The sequence below is a fragment of the Asterias rubens genome, chromosome 20, assembly GCF_902459465.1.
Source record: "Asterias rubens chromosome 20, eAstRub1.3, whole genome shotgun sequence".
Lineage (NCBI taxonomy): Eukaryota > Metazoa > Echinodermata > Asteroidea > Forcipulatida > Asteriidae > Asterias > Asterias rubens.
In genome coordinates, this window is record NC_047081.1 from 5,874,381 (window position 1) to 5,893,505 (window position 19,125).

Here is a 19,125-nt window from a genome sequence, read left to right on the forward strand (position 1 = left end):
ATACCAGTGACGTAAATGTTTTTGGAACTTATTTGGGATGATTTTGGCATCAAAATATTCGGCTTTCTATGGTTGAGAGGCTGGTGCAAATTTAACTTCAAACCCAGAAACAAGTTATTACAGAACACCAAATTGATAAATTCATATTATTGTGCATGCATGGTTTTGAGTACACAATAAGAATAGTACTATAGAGTATTAGTCTTTATGGGATGGGATATAGTGGTGTAACTCATTTTTATTTGGAGGAGGGGGACAGGCTGGGCCAAAGACATACTTGTGTGACTATTAATATTATTTTAAGCCTTTAATTTGTACTTTTGGGGGGCTGGGGTGGGCAAGAAGGCTGCAAGGGTTCTAAGCGGACAGGAGGGGGGGGGGGGCTACAAGTATTTGCGCCGTGTCTTAATTCACGTCAATTTCACTGCTGTATACAGTCTAGGGCAGACAGTTCAATCCCGTCACAGTTCAAAATGTAGGGGAGGGGCAGTTATCAATCCACATTATATTCTTTACACGCGTTATGAACACAATTGGGTTTGTATCTTGGTCTCGATGTTTGAGCTTTTCGAGATGCTCCACAAACGTGTTTTTCAGTGACTAGCCAGCAGTACAGTAGCTTGTCATGTCATTATATATAGTCTGTCAGCTTTTTCAATAGTCCACATTAATGAAATCACTCTATGATGAAATGGAGGCTTTTTAACACTGACATGTCGGACCAGCTGACCACCGGAGGTGAATTTCGACTGGTCCTCGGTTTGTTACCTTTGGCCAGCGGACCACTGTTACGGATTTGTTATATTTAATGTGTCTCGACTAATAGAGACGTGTGAGGTCCATCAGTAATAAATGGCACATTAAAAAGTAATATCGCGTCGAGTTATTCACGCCTACCTTTAAAATTCGCTTTTTATTTTGTTGTTATGCTTCAACTGCACTGAGCTTTAAGTTTTGAAGGTAACAATAATGGATGCTATGTGATATACCGTGACACGTGATTGCCCCAAATATTTCGCGGAATGTTAAGGTCGCGTGGTTTGTAAACATAACGTGTGGGCAGCCGGAAACTAACGAAGAAAACAGATCAGTTAACCCTCTACGTCCCGAATACTTCCGATTGATGAAGTCGGCTGGTCGGATTATGAACTCCCGCGGGACACACGAGATAGCAAGTACACGTCCCCCTTTTCACATCGAAGAAGATACAAAGATTGGTAAAGTATTTAATTGCAAGGGCTTGATTTAACTTAGAATAATTTACAAGGATGAGCCTAAACAAGTAACGGTATTCACGGAAAAGGAGATGAACGGTGGAAGTCTGAAATAGCTGAGACAACTTATCGGCAGATTTTGAAATTGACACTTTTTAACGTGAACAAAAGCAAAAACAGTGCAAGGATATGGGGGATTAATTGGGGTCAATCAACAAATTTTGAAGTTGTTGTTTTTTATTTTGGCTTCGAATTAAAAAAATAATACAATGCTGATAGTGTAACTTTAAAGTCACTGATAGTGTTTGGTTTTGTGTTCTCAACAAACCTGACCGCAAAGTACGAGAATATATGAGTAAGGAAACCGTAAACACCAACTTTAAGTGTAGTTAGATCATCTTTGCGAAGAAAAAAGGAAACTCGACACCGAACAGTGATATACCTCAGACAGATAAAGCGGTACACCACAACTGATACATCCACTAGCGCAGTGATAACATAGTGCGACCGCATCAGAGCGAACCAGCCCATGCCCTTATTTGGATTCCACACCATGCATATATTACCAGGTACCACTACCACCATCCCGATGCCTGAAAAATACCCAGCATTCTGCAAGATCGCATCGCTGCATGGTTGGTGAAGAGAGTGTACTGCGACGTAACTTTGGTACAGATCGGTGTGGAGCCAAAGAGCAGACGGATAACCCCCATCAAACATACGATCCTCAAGGTCCACTGTCGGTCAGTCCGTCTGTTGATCTGTCTTTCTGACCGTTCGGACCTTGGGGGTCCATCTTAATTGTGTTGGCTTCCCTCAATTTAAGGGAAAGGAAGGACGACAGTTTGGGGGGAAATCTTGGATCATAATTTACCCGTAAAGGTAGGTTGAATTTGTATAATTAAATACAATACTTTGTCTGCCACAGTTATGGAACCTCATACAAACGATGTATTTTAAAACCTTGCATTTGCCACGTGCCATATACTGTCAAACATGTTTCCTTCCTCAAAACAATAGCATTAAAACGGATGTCGAAACAGCTCACTATACGATTTTTTTTTTTTAAATGACTCGTATAGAATTTAAAGACACTACGATTCTCTCAAGTTACAAGTAGCCGATGTTGAAACAAGGGTTTTATTCTCGCGGGAAAATTATTTACCAAATTTTAGCCCGAAGTGCGAAAGGTAATATCATATTTGTTTCAACATCAAGTTTGCTTATCGGTCGTATGGGAGTGTTTGCCTCAGAGGAATTTGGAGGAAGAAAGGTTTAACTCTTTTTATTGACTGGTAAAAAACACACCTGATGTACATAATTCTTTGAAACAAATACAAAGTGTTATAACACGAAAACGAATATTTGTGTTGAAGATATGGGGCATATATCACCGATAGTAATGTGCATGTTTATCTAGTTATCACATGATCCAATAATTGACTCGTCACAACACACAAGGTATTTCACTAATTAGTGAAGTAGGCCTAATATACGATTCGGGGTATAGGCAATACGATCCAGCAGAAAGTGCACAATGCTGCTTATAATTTAAATACCAACATTGATAAAGATGTATATGGGGATAGTTAGAATGAAACTCACAAAAAGCCATCTATACATTCCTCCTTCTACATCAGATCTTTGGTGTAAATCAATGTGACGTTTAAATGCGGCAGAGCAAACACAAAGACTCTGACTTCATTTTTACTGAACACTATAGTCTGCCTCAAACAGAAAAGTTATCTATATTATCTGTTAGGAGATTTAATTGCACTCCCAGATGGTACTCCTCGATGTGCTCCACTACGTATATTTAATGAACCAACATCATTATAACTCCAAAACCATATTGAGAAAATGGAACCGCATCCATAAGAAAGTAAACGAAACGAACAATTCTTATTAAAGGGTTTAGGTTTGTATGTGCGACACAAAACACGATAGATTTACATTAAACTTACACGGTTTAAAGAAAATGATAGTAGAAAGCTTCCCTTCAAATTTTAATTGCCCGGTATGCTGTAGTGTTTCAGAAATGAGTAAAACAGTTTCACAAAAATATTTGTTGTCTTTCTCAGTGAGACGAAAATTAATTAACGGATTAACGGATTTACGCGACTCTCCTGAAAACATTGCTCTGTAACTTTTCACCTTTTTCTTAAAGTTTTACGACTAATGAAACTGAAACTTCTAAATGTAAGTTACATTACATATCTTCATTCTCAGTGAGTAGAGGGAGTCATGCCCCCAAACGTGTTCTACAAAGGATATTAAACCCCTTTAAAGGGAAGGTACACGTTTGGTAACTTCTCAAAACAAATATTAACTTAAAAACTGACAAGGAGCGAGTATTGGGGAGCTGTTAATAGTATAAAACATTGTGGGAAACGACTCCCTCTGAAGTAACGTAGTTTTTGAGAAAGAGGTAATTTCTCACTAAAATAATAATTACTTCTAGCTAGAAGTCTTTTATTCCTATCTGAAAGCACATGAATTCGTCCAACAAGGGTGTTTTTTTTCATCATTTTCTTGCAAATTCGATGACCGATTGAGCCCAAATTTTTACAGGTTTGTTATTTTATGCTTTTAATAGGATACACCAAGTGAGAACACTGGTCTTTGACAATTACCAAACCTGTACAGTGCCTTTAAAAGCTAATATCCCAACATTAATATCTCCGTTACATAAACATTGCGTGCTTCAAACGACGCAGCTGCAACGATCATCTTCCCTCTGAACTTCAGACAGTTCAACCGGGAGTTACACAAAGTACATTCATCACCTTTACTGTTAATTTCAATTGAATATTAATTTACAGAACACCCGGGGCTTGACCCTAGAAGGGCATATAACTACCGACTGGGTGTATCAAGTGACAACTACCGTCATACTTGGTTTGTAGTTTCGATTGATGTAAGCGATGACGGCGATAATAAACATTGTGACCGTGAATTGCATGACGTCAAGTTAGTTACCTATTTCTTCTTTTGCATTTTTTTGTTTGAACTACATCGACATATTATTAGTCTTGGTGTAGTCTTGGTAGTATTGGTATTGTGAACATGAGATGTCTGTTTTTAACTTAGCTGCCATGTACAATATATAAGTACCAATTACTCCTGGCAATTAAAAGAACAAGATTCAGGACAAACTGCTATAACTCGTGAACAAATTAATTGATACTTTACTGCACAAATAGCCTCAGATGTGGTTGTTGACGTGCAGTCCCACATGCATCGCTAAATTTTTCACTTTTCTAACAGTTCAAAATGTTTCAGGGGAAAATAATGTTGTTCATACTTTGTTACCGTACATTTTGATTTTAGCATGCACGACAGGAGAGATATGACTCAAACAGACGTATAAAATCCTTTTGACGTAATTTCGACTTGACGATTTGAACTAATGATTTGTTTTAACTTCATTTACTTACAAAGTTTAAAAGGGTGAGCTGAAAGTCAACGCTGTCACGTTAGCTCAATTAGTCCTTTTATAAACACAAATAATGTGTTTTCAGACGCCATGCCAATCCCATTTCAGCTAACACGGATAGGCCTAATATTATTATCAATGTCATTAAATTGTTCGCTGTCAGACGCATTCTTAATTAAATCAGCCCTGCAGGCAGAACTTTGATTTAAAAAACTACACAAATGGAGCGGAAATTCGTTCTTCAATATTGAAAAGGTTACTGGGTCACACAAACACTTATGTGAAGTCTTTCAAAATCTAGTCGAAAATGAAGCTACATAGACTTAGTAGTCCATCATGATTTGATTAATCGATTATTAAAATTTGAATAACATTTATCCAATTATGTCACATGGATGGGATATTTGAGGGAGTCTCCGCCCTCCGGTCACAATCATGAGCCAGGTTAAATGTTACAGGGTTGCTGCCTTACAATTCAACTTCTAAACTGGAGAAGAAAGTTCGTGGTCTCATGGTGAAACCTCAGACTCAAGTCAAAATATTTAAGAATAAAACTAATAAGAGGCAAGGACGAAGTAGCCGCCAGTTTCCGATCAAGCACGAACACAGTAATTAGAACCATCATAACTCCAGATTTATATTTCTAAGAAATGCACTTCGTATTCAAGGTATAAACGGCTGGCTTGTTTCTGCTGGACAACAAAGAGGCCTTTCACTTCGGATTTTTTAGTTCAGAGTTGGTCATGGAAGAAAAATGTGCCCCCATTTCAAGTAGTAATTGAATCGTGGTTTAGAAAGATCAAGGGTGGGATTGTAAGGAGCGCCTGGGGAGCTTTGTGAATGTCATGAGAGGGTTGGGGGATATGCCATGGTAATACTCTTGGTATGTGTGCGCCTAGAGACCGCCTTGAAATCATGTGAATGAGTGAAGCTTTAGATTCGGCAAATGAATAAGAAAAACAACAAATAGGTCTATAGGCCTGCCCCCAAAGATGTTTTTCTTTAAGGTAGATTTTCCACCACGTTTTCTTTATTCATTTCAGCATTGCTTTTGTAGTTTTTGTTTCCTCTTGTGCAAGTTTACATGGCGATTTTTTTTTCTCATTTAAAGGTTGCTCTTAACAATGCTGCTTATACCTAATAGTTACGAATTGTTAAAATAGGTCTTAGGTCACATCGCCGCTAAACAAGTGGGTATTTTCGCATGAAAATGTTGGTCTTAATACTGCTTATAATAAATAGTACGAATTGTTATAAAAGGTCTTAGGTCAAATCGCACACTAAAAAAGAGGGTGTTGCTTATAAAACGTTGAAGTGTGCTGATTATTTCACACCATTGCATTGGATGAAAATGTCCCATCCGTAGGAACCGTCTTCTAATTAAGGACTTTCCCCAATTTGGATTAATTTGATTAAAAAAATCAGTAATTGCGAGTGTCATTGACCAGTCTCACGGGAGCCTGTAAATCATAGCCACTTCCTATGATTGCATGTCGGTGTTATTCGTAAACTTCCGTCCAAGGACTTCCTCTGAACACTCCTGATATGTAGTTATTTTAAACACTGTGGTGGGGAAGCGGTTTGACAATCAAACATGAGGGATTGTCCATTGATTTAGGCAGTGGACACTATTGGTAATTACTCAAAATAATCATTAGCATAAAACCTTTCTTGGTAACGAGTATTTGGGAGAGGTTGATAGTATATAAAACATTGTGAGAAACGGCTCCCTCTGAAGTAATGTAGTTTTCGAGAAAGAAGTAATTTTCAACGAATTTGATTTCGAGACCTTAGATTTAGAATTTGAGGTCTCGAAATCAAGCATCTGAAAGCACACAACTTCGTGTGACAAAGGCGTTTTTTCTTTCATTATTATCTCGCAACTTCGACGACCGATTGAGCTCAAATTTTCACATGTTTGTTATTTTATACATGTTGAGATACACCAACTGTGAAGGTTAGTCTTTGACAATTAACAATAGTGTCCAGTGTCTTTAAAGAACCGAATCCAAAGAGGAAAAACAAAACATGTGCTGTGTATCTCTATTGGAAAAGATCCTCAACTTTACTTTATGAAATGTTTCTTATTAAAGCCATGGACACTTTCTGAACAGAACAACAATTTAAAAATCACATATTTACAAATAACTCAAAGGGTTAACAGAAGGTAATGGTGAAAGACTTCCCTTGAAATATTATTCCATGAAATGCTTTACTTTTTGAGAAAACATTAAAACAATTATCAATTCTCGATATCGAGATTTATTTTAAACACATGTCATGATACGGCGAAACAAGGGTGGATTTCCCCATTATCTCCCGACTCCGATGACCGTGAAGCATCCATCATGCAACGATATTGACCATGGCTTCAGAAATATTGTTTACATGACTAAACCAAGAACCAAAATACTAAACATTAATTGATACATTATATTATGGTTACTTTACTTATGGGATGAGACACGATCACCAACAAACTGACAACAAGATAAGGAGAGGAAGATGTCATTGCATGGATGCATCTAAACTTTACATTGTCGTCCGCGACAGACGTCTGCCAACTAAACTGCGCCAATAAAGTATCTAAACACTTACAAATGGTCAGATTTATCGGAACTTGAAATAGTATACAAAAATGTAATTGTTCGTTTCTATTCACCGTTAATTTCTGCACGTTTTGACACATCTTGTGTTGCGCTACGATGTTGTTTGGTGGATTTATGGACACTTGAGTGGCTGAAGGTCGAATTTTCAAAGTTGCAAAAGCCCCTATTCACCCCAATTCCAAAAGGGAACTCACATAAGCATCACACTCAGACAAAAGACACAAACTCGTTTCGTTATTGAAATTAATTGCCGTATCTTTAACTCTAAAACTGCTGTTATCCTGTCCCCATTCTTGGTGTGTCCTCCATCACTGTCCTGAACGGCAAGGAGTCGTCTTCTCATACTCTCAATAAGACCTCTGATCTGTCCCTGGTCAATCCCCTGCCATTTCCTGATCAGGATGCGTCGGGGTGGTGTCAGGCTTTATGGACTTGTTCACTTTCTTCTTCTGCTGCAGAAGTCACCCTCGGACGGCCACTCCTTTTCAGGTCGTCCACATTTCCCTGAGCTTGGTAGCGATTCCACCATTTACTGACCGTCGCTGGTGACGTTTTTACCTGATGAGCTGCAGCTCGCATCGACGTACCGGCTTCTATCAAACCAACGGTCCGTCCTCTTTCCTGTTTGGTCGTTTGAGCCATCTTTCCTGTTATCTTGAAACACCTTTCCTTGCTTACCATTGTTGTATGCCTCCCATCTTTGACCCCTTTGCTTGGTTACTGACAGTTATTGCTGATGTTCATCGCAACCGATTTATCCAAAACGCGACCCCAAAAAATCATTTATAAAAGGCGGGCAAAAGAAACGCCGATCTTACTCGTCACAATACAACGATTTAGCTTGAATAGGGGCTTTTGCAACTTTTGAAATTCGACCTTAAGCCACTCGAGTGCCCGTAAATCCACCAAACAACATCGTAGCGCAACACAAGATGTGTCAAAATGTGCAGAAATTAACGGTGACTCGAAATGAATAATTATTTTTTGGCATACTGTTTCAGGTTCCGATATATCTGACCATTTGTAAGTGTTTAGATACTTTATTGGCGCAGTTTATTTACTTCGATCCGCAAACACTGCACAACTCGAATGAGTGTGTTCAAAATGCCATAGGGAGGGGCGCGGGCAGCCTCCTAATTAGATCAACAATGATTGGTTTTGTACATGAAAAAGCCCCTCTCTTATGTACTGGCACCCACTTCCCCGCCCACCAAAAAATACAAAATAAATGGCTAAAATCGCATGGGCAATTTTGTACAGATCGTAGTGCGTGCATAATGTACATGTACGGATATATATTCGTTTAAGTATACATGCACTGCATTTATTTTCTCAGAGACTTGTAAATTTGTTTCCCCACTATTAAGTACCCTACCATTCCAAATTCCTCCCAATTAGTGTACGTGTTCAAAAATAAATTGAGCCATTCCACGAAAATAACTTATCCTCGTTTGTTTGAACTAAGTTCTGTCACCCAAAAATTATAAAACGGCGTCGCACTGCAGGACATAATTCCAACCAAACTTTTCACAAACAGAATATAGTACTCTGCCATTGTCAGCATCATTGCATAGTTAATTATCAATGACCGCTAAGAAGGTCGCGAACTCTTCCCATGTTCAATGTTGTTATTACTGAATTTTTGTAAATGCAAGACTGATGTAGAAAGTTTGACAAATTCTGATGACCTTGTATTTTTGAAATGTTTTAAAACAAAAAGGAAAAGTTGCGGCGTCTCCTTTTGAAAGAATGCAATAAAGATAAACACCGAAAATGAAACTATGGCTCATATCTTTGCCATGCCATGTACACATGGGTAGACTTCAATCTCGTTGTCGGGAAAACTATGCTTGCCTCAATAATAAACAGTTAAAACGTTCTCCGATGTAAACTTAATATAAATTAAAACGTTCTCCCCTTTGTGAAACTTAAATGCAGCCTGTACAATCTCTCTAATTATATACAAAATATATTCATTTGTCTTGTCTTTTTCTTTCTTTGTATGCAGATAGTGTAACAGGTGCACCTGTTCCTTCACAACAAGACACCGGCCATCTAGCTGCATGTGGCCCCAGCACGCACAAGAGATTCACCCGATACAACTTCACGAGCTTAGCTTGGAAGAACTGACAGGCACACGCCCATCTCATAGGGGCACGTTGATGTACTTGAAACAGCGGGGTATACCAGCTGACTCAATTCACTTCGCAGAAATCGGGCCGCATAGAGGACCCCTGAAGAACCTCGTCAGGGCCATTGAGCACGATTTCTACACTGGTCCAGTCACAAGACATCCAGAGGTTCAGCCACCTTTTGGGAGAAATTTACGTCTGAGGGCGAAAGAGGTTATAGGACCGTCACAACGTCAACTCAATAAAGGATATCATCCCGGTCGAGCCATGTCAAGCCGTGAGCTGATGACGGGAAGAAGGGATGGTCGAGCGGCAACCCTCTTCCAGAGGATGAAGGATAGATCTGATCAGTATGTAGTTGATGAGAGCACCGTGCCCGCTCCTCATCATGACCCCTATGACCAAGGTTATGCAGAGAGAGGGCGCCCGTGGCAGAGGAGTCCGTGGGAGGCAGCTGCTGAACACCCTCTCGGTCTCCCTGATGACGCCTTCCATCCACCGATACCAAAAGCAAAACCAAAGCCCAAGCTGCAGAATCCAGTTGCAGTCAAACAAAGAGGGCCGCCCGGGTACAACGAGGTCGACTCGATCCGCCAACGTCAGCAGGGTCCAAGACAAACCAACACCAAGCCCGTCAAAATCGGTTGCACTTGGAAAAGGGGCAGCGACAACACACGTTTCCATGGCGGGGTTCAACCCTACATGAATTACAACCGGGCGGCAAAGGGATGGAACCCAAATCAATTTCAGTCCGACGCCGAGGCATCTTACTCCGATCAGAGTAACGAGTACGACGAGGCCGATTCCTGGAGTGGAGGCAGAGGTGACCCAAGAAGCCCTAAGAAGATCGGCCCTCAGGGTGGTTTCAGTGATTTCAACACTCGTCCGAAATCTTGGCAACAACATGAAGATGACTATAGAACCCCACTGCAAGAGAGACAGGGCAACCACCATCAGGGTCGTCCTAGAGCTAATGATGTTGCTCGTTCAAGGCAAATGGTACGGAACGTGGTCGGACCTAAGACTCGGAGAGATGAAAGCGATGACTTATGACACTTTTGTATTTAGCTATTTTGGAGTTGACTTTGAATGGTCTTTTGACTTTGAACTATTTCATCCAGTACTTTTTTTCTTGATATTTAAAAGTTCACCTGTGGTAAAAAAGTGACCTCTCGAGAAGCCAACTAGGAAATACTTATGCCAGACTATCTTGCTGTGTTCATATTATTGTATTTTGATTGGAATATGATGTATTCAACGACAGTGTTTGCAATACAAGTTGCTCTGTAGCTTCACTCGTATAGGATCTCTTTACAAGTAGGGCCTGTGATCCCTGTTCTCAAGAAACAGAAAGAAAAAAAAAGTCATTTCGAAAATTATGTACGAATCGAAGCCTCATTGAGACTCCTGTAGAGACAAACTATTTAGACAGGGGTCGCTGGTTCGAATCCTGCATGTACAAATATTTCATCTAAAGTAATGGTTTAGCCTGGTTCATACTTCCTGCGAATGCGATACGAATTTTTGGCGTCAAAAAATCTTAACGGACAATAAATTAGTTGCCCTGTTGGCTGTAAGCTGTGACGTCAACATTCTCATCGCATTCGCACGTAGTATGAACCGGGCTACCACACTTCTATGTATTACATAATTATATATACTTATAAATGTCTTTAGATAGGTCAAGATATAATCCAATTCACAGAAATATTTCTGAATAATCAAATTGGCTTCAAGGTGGATTTGTTCTTGATGGGTGCAGACGTTAAATTCGGAGGGCACGTAAATCCTCCTGAATTATTTTAAACTCATTTGCAAACCAGTGTCTTAATTTCCAGTGTATAATCGAAGTGGAAAAAAAACATGTTTCACCTCTTCTTGTGTTGAATATTAAGTAAACTAAAACTACCTACGTGTAAAATTAGGTAATAATTGTTAGAAATAGTACAAGAGTGCAGGATGGTAATGGTTACTAACTGTCATTATAGTAAATATTAAATAAGAAGAAATGGAAAGAAAGGATTTGAAATCAATGGGAGATTGCACGTAAATGGCCGTAGAATTACCATAGTGTCACAACGGACCAAGCTGGTGTGGGTCAGTTTTCTCGCACACCATTATGATCTAAAAACGTCCCCCATTGCATACAATGGGTGAGAGGTGAACCGCCCAAAGAAAGGACTGCTTCGAACTTCTCGGTTGAGTTTATAGATTGTATGAAGGATAGTATAGTGATATAAACAGATAAATAAGGGAGTGTTTATTTTAAAACAACTGCAGGATTGACAAATCCTTATACATGTAAATCCCTTTTTGAATGAAATTGCAACAATTTGTTGAGTTCAGATCAAATGGTCGCAGAATGTCTCTTTCACTCGAAAATTAAGAACAAAACTCAAGATTCAATACAATTACCAAAATAAAATCATTTCAGAACTGACTCTTACTTTATCGTTATTTTGAATGCGAAGAGCATTTTTATGCAACATGCCAAGTAGAACTTAAAAAGTTCAGTCTCCATCAAACCTCACATTTTGTAAAACTTTGATAGATCACACACGAAAACATCAAAATTGTTCGGACAATTATTTGTCTTTGTTGGACAAGACTCGCCTTCTGTCATACAGCAAAGGTATTTTTGTATAGACACACTTGAAGTTATACAAATTTAGATGTTTACATGTACACTTCTGATATTATCATGCTGGCCAACATGGGCTCGTCATTGATATTACAATATTAAAGTTCAATTTTCTGCTATGTCATATTTATGTAGTCGTGTATCAGAAGAATACTTTGTCTATCAGAAATACCTTTTGACGATGGCCCACCACTCAACTGTAAAATTTAGGGCTGCAAAGTATAGTTAGTAGATTTTGCGCAACTATAAATGTCTTAACATAGATATACACGGAAATACCTGATAGTACTATTTAAACAAAAAAATACAGATTCAATTTGTAGCAGAGCAACTGTGAAAAATCACTCGATCGAGCCCTCAACGAAATCAGTTCTATATATTTTGTACCAAAAGTCCATTAGCCTATTACAAACAATTTGTACAAAGATTTGAAATTAACAATTTCCTCCAATGTTTTATTATCCTGTTGATCAACAAATAGTTCTAAAGTGAAATAAACAAAAACCTACATGGTGTAAACACAAAGTCTTGTGAGAAAGTGGTTTTGTGTACGCACATTTGCACTTAAATTTGTAAAAACTGTCTTAAGCCCCGCCAACCGCATTAAAGGCAGTGGACACTATTGGTAATTACTCAAAATAATGATTAGCATAAAATCTTTCTTGGTGACAATTAATGGGGAGAGGTTGGTGGTATAACAATTTGTGAGAAATAGCTCCCTCTGAAGTGCCATAGTTTTGGAGAAAGAAGTAATTTTCCACGAATTTGATTTCGAGACCTCAAGTTTAGAACTTGAGGTCTCGAAATCAACCATCTAAACGCACAGAACTTCGTGTGACAAGGGTGTTTTCTTCTTTCATTATTACCACGCAACTTTGATGACCGATTGAGCTCAAATTTTCACAGGTTTGTTATTTTATGCATATGTTGAGATACACCAACTGTAAAGGCTAGTCTTTGACAATTACCAATAGTGTCCACTGCCTTTAACTCACAACCACTTCAAGGGCATATTAGCGAAATTTAAAGGTTACAATGAACTTATGCCATTACAATAAATGCTTAAAGCAGGCCTAAATCATCAAAAGATTTTTCTTCTTCCTTTTCTTACTGGTAAATGCAATACCGGTGGTTAGAACGTCTATACAGCATAATTAATGCAACATGATATCAAATCACATTATTAATAGAGTATGCATGCTTAGCTCCGTGTATTTCCGACAACCATGTGGAGAGCCCAGAAAAGAAAACCCCGGCATGAGAATTATCCGAGCGTTTTGACCCTGGTCAGAATTGACCTGGATTCCAGGCCCCGGCATTTCTGTGTCAAGCTGACCCAGAGAGTTGTTTAAGTATAATTTAAACTCGGATTCTGTGTCAGTTTGACTCATTTATGGGTCATTGTGACACAGTTTCTAGTTTATAATGCCCGGGAATGGGTCAGGTCCGTGGATACGGGTGATACTATTATGACCCGGCATTTTTAGAGTTTAGGCTGAGAAAAAAATTACCTCCAATCTAGGAGAGCAGTAAAGTAGTGTTTAGAGCGACAATAAACCGACCATAAACCGACTGCAAATATACATTATAATATGACACTCGTCATTTACTGGAACAGAACATTAAAAACTTCAAGTTCAACATTGACACGCTGTTTCCTGCTGCCATATTTTGTTTATACCCGAATGACTTGACCAATTCCAGTCTGTGAAACTTCTTTACAACTCTGTCCTTATTATGCCATTTTGGAAGCATGTGAACAATGTGTGCAGAATAGTTTACAAATTAGCTTGCCTTACGTAAACACAGGGGTAGAACCTCGGCCGGTGCATCAACCCCATCTTCCGTCATGTCCGTCGAACAACCTGCAGAGCATCCCTGACACGTCCGACTTGTGTTGTAAAGAAAACTTGTTTTCCCGTCACATAATATTCCTACTGCGTTTTCCTCAGATACTATCCAGGCCTTTGTATAACTTCCGCGTATAGAGAGATAATTTTTCCACAGGGAATTACCTCGAAATACAGCAGTAATTTGGTCCCGTCCATTATAGGCCTAAGAAAATATATCACGAACGTATGTGTTGTCATTGCAGCATGGCTGCTCAGTGTCTGTGTCCAACGAAGAAGAACTTTTATCACTGAATACTCATTCGTGCATCTTCTTGTCAGCTTTTGTTGTTTTTACAGGTGTGTCGCGCATCCTTCTTCCGGTCAACCACTCAACACCAAAATCTTGAAACGTTGTCTTCCAAGCATTATAAAAAGATTTTAAAACACGTGGACAAAACTTCATGCCTTCCCATTGCATGGAAAAATTACCGAATACTGCATTAGTATCCCACAATGCAATAGGTGAAATATTGTTTTATTTTACCGCAAGTTGTCTGAGCAGCCAATCAGCGCAGAGATCAAAAAAAAAAAAACGCCTGCTACAGATTAAATCTATATAATGGCGATTTTTGACTTCGATTATCTCGTTAAGAACGATTGCATCTGTGGTGAATGCCCTTTGAAAGTGGTATAAAAAGTTTAAAATTTAGATTGGGGTCTTTCTTGTATTGTTCCTTATACGTGGCAGCATATGCAAATCACATGGCAAATATTGTGCAAACTATTACTTGACCAATTTAGAAATGGATTCAACATCCATCCACAGAAAATTTTATAAGAACTTATAAGAAGTGACATTCGCAATATAACCGAAGGCGCCTTACAACAAATTATTCGTCTTCCTTGTGTCTGCCAGTCAACGTAAAATGCGAAAAAAATTATATTCTTAGAGCAGCTCGATTGGGCGTAAAAAACTTTATCAATAATAATACAATAATTAAAGGCAGTGGAAACTATTGGTAATTGCTCAAAATAATTATTAGCATAAAACATTACTTGGCAACAAGCAATGGAGGGATGTTGATAGTATAAAATACTGTGAGAAACGGCTCCCTCTGAAATGATATAGTTTTCGAGAATTTTCCACAAAAAGATTTCGGGACCTCAGAGTTAGATTTTGAGGTCTCGAAGTCAAGCATCTGAATGCATACAACTTAATGTGACAAGGGTGTTTTTTCTTTCATTTTTATCTCGCAACTTCGATGACTAATCGAGCTCAAATTTTCACAGGTTTGTTATTTTATGCATATGTTGAGATACACCAAGTGAGTTGACTGGTCTTTGACAACCAATAGTGTCCAGTGTCTTTAAATACATAAACAAATAAATGAATGATCAAATAAACATAAACAAACAAATTGTTTACATGTCAATCGGAGAAAAAGTACTAAAAGAAAAACACAAACATTGAAATAACAGATCCAGACCACTCTTCGAAAGTTCAGTATATATTTCAATCTTTATTGCAATTTGCTAAATCTGTAGTTTACATTCTGCCAATATCAAACTTACTGAAGTTAAAGACTCCAAACATTCCGAATAAACTTAAAGTTTTAATATTAAAAACTGAATGAAGCTAAATTGCTAATCGGTGGCCAAGCAACCTAAGAGTAGTCTGGCGTGGTCTACAACTTAACAACGCCAGCAGAATTCAAAGCATGCTATCAAATTAATTAGTATTTATTAACACAACGACATTCCGGTTAAACATTATCAAATTAAAAACAGTATTTCCTAATTTCAAGAATCTAGTTGTCGGCTCTCACTATCCCAAACTAGTGGATTGTTAGTTTAAATTTGGAACTATTGAACGTCCAAATGAATTGATCCACCTTTAGAAATCAGGGTGACATCATTTTTGTCAAAGGGGTCGCCTCGAAACAACAGTACTAACCCAATGGGATAACAATCTATCTAAAATTGTAACCCATTGCCAAACTGTTCCAATTGGGGTAAAGTGTCCCAACTGAGAATCTACTTCCTTTATTAAGAGAGGATACATTACTTATTCTGAATTGGGACAGGGGCAGTGAAAGTGCTTTCCCTCCACTTTGTACCCAATTCCATACAAGAAGTGCATGTGACAAGGTTATTTATAACAAATCAATAAAAAAAACATTCTTCACAAGCTCTCTCTAGAATTCTGGGTACTAAACTCATCAAAATGAGCTTTACATATTCATGTTTAAACATCTCATTAATGGGATACATAAACTAATGCATCCCCTGCTTATCCATAATTCAGCTTCTCCCATTATTAGAGCCTATATCTGTTTTGTGCAAGATCATGAGACAAGTCTCATTTCATTTTAAAGTGCTATAAATATTCATGTAAAACTCTCTTAGTTTAATATTCAAGTCGTATTTGAATATTCAAAAGACTGCTTCTAGTCATAAAAGGGTTCACAAATAGGGCCAAAACAGGACAATGAGAAATGTACAACCTTTTTCTTGGACTCCAAACAACACTTTCTCATTTCAATGTTCCAACAAGCCATAAGTATAAAGGTTGATTAAAATAGCACATTATTTCTTGAATGAAATCAAAAGCTGCAATATTTGAAGAAAAAACGCGTGCTGCACAATAATTAACATTTAAAAAATGATACTTTGCTAGTAGTACTTCCTGTAATTTATAATTAGTACACAAAACATACATAATGTACAAAATGCTCAAGTCGTATTAAATATTCAAAAACATGCAAATCAATCTAGTCAGATGACTTTAAACCATTAGGAGGGCATTTTGAATACATGTACAGGTTTTTAAAAAATCAAAAAAGTTCAGTGCAAAAAAAAAATAATTAAAAAAATCAAACTCATGTATAGTCAACTAAAGTTCATGCATTTTAATGAACAGCACTTGAAAAACAATAAAATGCTCCGTAAGTTTAGTAAATCTACGGCATGTTTCAGAAAGCCACAGCATTCTCCATCATCTCTCAAATTCATATCATATCAAAATAGTACTTAAACATCAACATAAAAGAGTTCATCTTATACTGAATTTGTAAATGTAGTGTTTCTGGGCCAAAATGTACTATAAGTATTCACTTGTTAGGGTACCAATATTTTGGGCAGATACAAGTTTTTTTTTATATCACATCATTAGCTGACTTGTGACTATGAGCCCCATTTGTACTTGGGCATGTATTCACTGCAACATGTATGTGCCCCACAGTGCAGACGTCTTGGTTGTTCTTCCACTATGAGCCCCATTTGTACTTGGGAATGTATTCACTGCAACATGTATGTGCCCCACAGTGTAGACGTCTTGGTTGTTCTTCCACTATGAGCCCCATTTGTACTTGGGCATGTATTCACTGCAACATGTATGTGCCCCACAGTGTAGACGTCTTGGTTGTTCTTCCAATATAAAGACATACTGAAATGGGTAACTTGGTTAACTACAATGGTACTGAAAATTAAATCTATTTCACCGAATACAAAATTGTCAGAATTAGATTCAGTATGAAAACTAAAAATTAACTTTCATTAGAAGATTACCACAATAGTAGTACTAAATTATATTCAAATAAGGTGTTCAACTAATTGCAAGCACAGTGCTAGCACAATATTTAACGAAAAGCAATATTATAATTTTATGAGCCAAGCTGAATACAACTCAATTCTCTCCTATCAATAATGAACTGAACAACAATAAATGAATATCAAGCAGAAACTTATATACAATTTTGTTACATGACCATACATTGACTTCAAGCTGTGATTAAGGTTGTTAAGGTCACTGCATCTGCCATATAGACCTTTCTTTTGTTGATCAACAAACCGCCTTGGTTGGCATGGTCGGCCGAATGTTAGTAAAACACTAAATCGTAAAAACAGATGTTTTAACAAAATTCAACATTTTCTGCAAACTTTCAATTAAATAAAGTACTTCTCATAATTAGTTGTTTTGTTTTAAACAAAATCGACAAATTTTGTTACATTGTTACAAAAAATAACGATCTTTTCTTGATTTGCACATATGGCTTTCCATAGTTTTCCAATCTGGGTTGGCAAAAACTCGGGCTGTGACGTTGCAAAAGAAAGGTCTATAGATCTTTATCACGCTGCATCCATCTTGGTCATGTTCCTTGTATCGGATAACAATAATGAATGCTTATACTCATTTTGCATATAGGAACCAGACTATTTTCTTATTCCAGCCTTGGTTTGGTAACATTGACATCAATGGGAAAAATTCAAGATGGCTGCACCATAAAAAAGGTCTCTCACTGTAGCCAACCGCCTTATAGCCAGAGCCACTCAAAGACTGTTATTAAACAGAACCTCCCTGGCTACGTCTGATGAAGCTGCCGGCTACTGCACCTAGGGGTGAGTATTATATGCAATGTTGTAACGTAGCCAAAGCCAAAACAGGTAAAGTTGGACAGACCCTCAGTTTGACTTAACCAAATTAATGGGGGACGTTTGGGGGTGCTACATGTAGGTGGCAGCAGACTTCCAGGTAGATCCTTTGTTTTTGGTAATGAGCGCAGAACTGCGTAAACAATGGAAATTTACCTGGTAAGTCTGCTGCCACCAAGTGTCCCAAAATCTTCCAATGCCTTTGACCATGGAGAAATTGCTCCATGCTTTGACAGTTATTAGAAAACAAACTTAATTGACTATTACTTCACAAGACATATGGATTGGGCAACCACACAGCCCCTTTATATAGGTTATGCAAAGTTTCCACAGAACTTACCATTGCTTCAACATAAACATCTGCAAACCAGAACTGACTTACAAAATGACTTATTAAAATGTCTGACTCCGGAAGCCACATTATTAAACTCCTGCTCACTTTCCTTGTAATATTAGGAGTACCAGCCACACTATATATTCAAATTCTTTAAAAAGCATCCAAATAAAGTTAGAAAAACAACACCAAAAATCTTCAACAATAATAACCCGTGTTATTAGCCTACTGCACCTTTTTTTTCTCTCTAAATTAATCATCTAATTTGGTTTTATACAGATGTCATATAACATGACCATGCTGTAGTAGTATATAATTAGTACTTTACATTTTGAAATACAATCTACTTGTGACAAAACACAACTGCTATCTATAACAACCCATAAACATATTCTTGCGATAAACATACTCTGTTATTAATATTTACAAAGCAGCAACACAGCATCCTCTCTTTTGAAAAAAAAACAGACAAAAACAACATCAACAAAATTCAAAC

The 19,125-nt window shown here is 37.8% G+C and overlaps 1 protein-coding gene across 1 annotated transcript; it reads left to right on the forward strand.

Moving 5' to 3' along the window:
* Positions 1–1,825: 1,825 nt before the first annotated feature.
* Positions 1,826–12,557, forward strand: LOC117303640. The gene is made up of 2 exons (XM_033787870.1): positions 1,826–2,096; positions 9,268–12,557. The coding sequence occupies exon 2, from the start codon at positions 9,323–9,325 to the stop codon at positions 10,442–10,444; it is 1,122 nt and encodes a 373-aa protein (XP_033643761.1). The 5' UTR covers positions 1,826–2,096; positions 9,268–9,322; the 3' UTR covers positions 10,445–12,557.
* Positions 12,558–19,125: the final 6,568 nt, after the last annotated feature.